The 5,000-nt window shown below is 48.6% G+C and overlaps 1 protein-coding gene across 1 annotated transcript in view; it reads left to right on the top strand.

Moving 5' to 3' along the window:
* Positions 1-5,000, top strand: part of galnt14 (UDP-N-acetyl-alpha-D-galactosamine:polypeptide N-acetylgalactosaminyltransferase 14 (GalNAc-T14)) — a 115,497-nt gene that overhangs the window by 18,263 nt on the left and 92,234 nt on the right. The window contains exon 2 of the mRNA XM_030344961.1: positions 1,681-1,850. Within this exon, the coding sequence (XP_030200821.1) occupies positions 1,681-1,850 (170 nt within the window). The remainder of the gene's footprint in view (positions 1-1,680; positions 1,851-5,000) is intronic.

Raw genomic sequence — 5,000 nt, 5'->3', positions numbered from 1 at the left:
ACACAATGTGCTGTGTTCCACGACCACAACAATTATGCAAAACGCACAATAGTTAACCTGCATGCATTAGCATTGGCATCACACAAAGCACGAGACTCTCTCAGGGAGACTCTTTGCGTGGTGAATATGTTATGCACCTTCCTGCAGACACATCCTATTCATTGTATCCTGTGCATATGTGTCAACACCATTACCATTAAAAGGGTCAACAACATGTATACATAGGAGCTGGTCGCGTTGTGGTGCATTTCATATGCTACTGGAAACACAGAGGAAGGAGATGACGACAGAGGTGGGGTGAAATGTAGGCGAGCGCCTGCAGGCGGTCCTCCTGCAGGGCGTCCGTCCCATGTGCTCATGAACCACGTCGGAGCCTTGATGTGAGCACGGGGACAACCTGGAACCTACTGCTGAATCCCATTAACATACAAAAAGGCTTGCAATGTCCCCCAGATACATTCAGTGTGTAGGGCTCTCGCCCGCTTCCACACTACCCCATGAATAATAGAGAATACAAACAACCAAATGTACTCATTTAATAATGAAAAGGAACTTTACAGTGTACTTGGAACGGTTAAGCCATTGTGTTTAATATTTAATGAGGACAAATTAAAAGATAGTTTTGCTGTTGTTGAATCATTTGCTATATTTGGTGCTGATCAATTAACTCATTTTGTAATAAGTTCATGGAATTATTTGATAAACCTAAACATATTAATTGTCCGGTGTGGGCCTCTTCAGCAGCCCACTGGCTTTCACTGGGGCACAGAACAAACATACAGTAACAAAGAGAACCCACATCAGAGGCCAGTCGCTGGGGACCTCAACACAGGTGATCATAATTGGTAATCAACACAGGTGACACACATTTCACTAACGAGGAGGACACCCAGGGAAACAAGCAGTGCAGGGGGTTGGGCTAGGGCAGCATCGGGATGTCAATGGAGTCATGTGTGTCAGCTGAGCTCAGGAGATAGGAGTGTGTGAGTTGTAACCGGAAGGCTGCTATTTCGATCCCCTTCTCTTCCTAGCTGAGTGTCGAGGTGTCCCTGAGCAAGACATCTAACCCTAACTGCTCCCGAGGAGCGTCGCCTTGCATGATTGACGGCACAGTCGGTGTGTGCATGTGTGTATGAACCATTGTAAGTCGCTGTGTTTAACAGAGTCTGCTAAATGTAACTGGATTCATTTTATTTCAGTGCTGTCCTGACTTGCTCCCGTGGCACCCACATTTCCCACTCGGGATCAATAAAGCATTATCTTATCTTAAACCCTTCCACGAAAGTGCTAACTAATTGTTGATTCAATACTTGTCAATACTAGTGAGTCATCATGGACTCACTGGTATTGACTCAATGATGGGTGATTTGATAGATTGATATCTTCCAGTGTCCTATGTTTAATTGTGTATGAAGGTTACAGGTTTATAAGGTTCCAACATATAAACGTATAAACGGTTATATGTTTATGCTGTGGACTTGGCCAGGTCCAGCTTGCAAAAAACACACACTGAATCTCAGTAAGACCCACCTTGATGAATACAGGTTCAATCAAACCAAATGCATTGATTGAGATAAGGAGTTGGGGAAAATATGGGAGGAGAAGAAAGAGGAAGAGTGGAGAGAGAAGGGAATGGATCGCCGAATGCTCTGATTGATTGATTGATTGATTGATTGACAGATGTCGGACGCGGAGTGGGAGGAGCTCCTGGAGGGCTTTGACGAGCGGGTCTACCTGAGTGCGAGGCGCTGGCGTCCGGGGGACGACCCCTACGCCCTCTACGCCTTCAACCAGCGGGAGAGCGAGAGGATCCCCAGCAACAGAGCCCTGAGGGACACCCGGAACTACAGGTACACACTTACTAACGCACACTCATACCCACAACAGAGCCCTGAGGGACACCCGGCACTACAGGTACACACTTACTAACGCACACTCATACCCACAACAGAGCCCTGAGGGACACCCGGCACTACAGGTACACACTTACTAACGCACACTCATACCCACAACAGAGCCCTGAGGGACACCCGGCACTACAGGTACACACTTACTAACGCACACTCATACCCACAACAGAGCCCTGAGGGACACCCGGCACTACAGGTACACACTTACTAACGCACACTCATACCCACAACAGAGCCCTGAGGGACACCCGGCACTACAGGTACACACTTACTAACGCACACTCATACCCACAACAGAGCCCTGAGGGACACCCGGCACTACAGGTACACACTTACTAACGCACACTCATACCCACAACAGAGCCCTGAGGGACACCCGGCACTACAGGTACACACTTACTAACGCACACTCATACCCACAACAGAGCCCTGAGGGACACCCGGCACTACAGGTACACACTTACTAACGCACACTCATACCCACAACAGAGCCCTGAGGGACACCCGGCACTACAGGTACACACTTACTAACGCACACTCATACCCACAACAGAGCCCTGAGGGGCCCCCGCCATTACAGGTACACACTTACTAACGCACACTCATACCCACAACAGAGCCCTGAGGGACACCCGGCACTACAGGTACACACTTACTAACGCACACTCATACCCACAACAGAGCCCTGAGAGACACCCGGCACTACAGGTACACACTTACTAACGCACACTTAAACCCACAACCAAGCCCTGTGGGACCCTTGATACTACAGGTACAGACACTCACAGACACTATTTTACACACACTACATAAATATACACTCAAATGCATCTTTCCCTACAAATCCTGCAGGCTCAGTATTTAGCAGGAATACTGATGACAGGAATAAACAGCTGTTCCAGGGTCTGAGGTCGGACGACCGGGTGGGTTGGGTAGCAGTTTTCTCTAAGTATCGCGGGTTCGGGTGGGGCGGGTCAAAAAAGTCAAAACCCGCAACCACGCATTTGTTAACAGTTCTTCAATAAATAATTGCGTAAAGCTGTCGTTGTTGTTGTTGTTTGATGTAGACCTGTCGTTGAAGTTTCACAATAATGCGAATTTAGCGCAAATCCTTCTCATTTAGTTACGTGTTAAATTAGGCATAAAGGCCAATTTCCACCGGAATCGGCACGGAAGCGCCACGGCAGCGAAGCGGCTGTGTTCCGTACTGCAATCCCCACTGGAAGCGGCACGGACACGTTCCGACAGATGGCTCAAGACGTGCATAATTATAATAAGTGTTCATACAATATTATTCACAAGTTATATTCAAACCATATATATTATAATATACATTATAATATATATATATGTATACATAGGCCTACCTTATAATCAACCATACACATTACCCATTAAATACGGTAGACCTATGATTTGTAGATGTCATGGCAACGTCCACTCGCGACACTGGACTTGCGAGGTATCGACGCGGACTTTAAATTCTTCTTTGCCACTGATTAGCTATTGATACCATACCATAGATAGACTGTATAATATTACAATACCCTGTGAATTGCATAAGGATCGATGTGAGCGCAAAGGCAAACTGATTGGCTGTAGTCGTGTTCTGAGACACGGCAGCGAACCGGCAACTTTCAGAAATAGAAGAGGCAAGTATCGTAAACGAAGTGCCGGTTTGGGGACGGTTCCGTGCCGTGCCGGTGCCGTATCCAGTGGAATAGCCTACGTTCACTTTAATGGTTTCTATTATTTTCGGCGAGCGATTCGCTGCCGTGCCGCTTCCGTGCCGATTCCAGTGGAAATTGGCCTCAAGCCTCAGCCCCAGGCTTTTTATTTTATTTGTTGTTATTATTATTTTTATTTTTTTGCGGGTCAAATTCGGAGGGTCGGGCGGGCCGCTTCAGAATTCCCCACGGGTCGGGCGGGGCGGTTTGGAAAATGTCTTGGGTCGGGTTGGGGCGGGTGTTAAAAAAACGCCCTCTCGCGCATCACTATCGGACGTTTTAAATGTGATGCAAAGCACAACCACGCATTACAAAAGAGCTCGGGTTGTGTGTGTGTGTGTGTGTGTGTGTGTGTGTGTGTGTGTGTGTGTGTGTGTGTGTGCGTGCGTGCGTGCGTGTGCGTGTGCGTGCGTGTGTCCCGTTGATATCATCCCTTGGCTTTTTACAGCGAGGGCAAATTGGTTTGCCCCAGTCAGAGGAACGTGTGCGTGTCCCTTTGCGTGTCCCCTGTGTGTGTCCCTGTGTGTGTCCCCTGTGTGTGTCCCTGTGTGTGTTGTGCACACCCCCTACTCCCTCAGCTGTTAGCAGGGACGCGGGCGGGCAGATAGCACTGTCATCTGTCTCCTCAGGACAGCGTGAGCCGGGTGTGAGGTGGAGGAGGGGTCGGGGGGGGGGGGGGGGGGGGGGGGGGGCATGCCTGTGACATCATTATCTCTCAACCATCTTCCTGTGCGGTACTCGATGTCATCCGTCTGGCGGTTGTCTTGGTAACCGTCACGTAGGGAACGGGGTCATAGTTCAACAGCAGCAGAGAGAGCCCGCCATGTTTTGAAACGAATCGAATCAGATGTGTACACCAGAGCTCATTGTGTGGTTGAGTGTGATGGTGACGGTGTGGAAAGGCTTCTCTGTACAGGAGATGGATTGGTGTCATAGTATAAAGTGTGGTGGCTCCCTGGCCAAAGGGTCTGGGTTTGATCCCCAATATCCCCACAGCCTGTATGCTGTGATGCCCCGACCCCTACCTGCTCATGAATGACGTGGTTCTGTATGTCACCATGGCGAAGAGCATCCGCTGAATGATGTTTAACTCGTAAGCAGAGAAACCAATGGGAGCAGTAAAAAAATAGGATCCAGAAACATATATTAAATAGGATATGGTCGATAGATAGGGGTCTTCTCCAATGCGTGTGTGTGTCTGTGTGTGTTTATCAGTGCATGTGTCCCATTGATATCATCTCTTGGCTTTTTATAGTGAGGGCGCTTGTGGCTGAGTGTGCAATGGTGGTGGGCTGTATGTTGCTTAGCATTTATGTGTGTGCAAGAGAGTTTATGTGGGCTCATGTGTATTCCTGTGTGTGTG

This window comes from Gadus morhua, chromosome 21 (assembly GCF_902167405.1).
Source record: "Gadus morhua chromosome 21, gadMor3.0, whole genome shotgun sequence".
Lineage (NCBI taxonomy): Eukaryota > Metazoa > Chordata > Actinopteri > Gadiformes > Gadidae > Gadus > Gadus morhua.
This window is presented reverse-complemented; position numbering and strand designations above follow the sequence as displayed.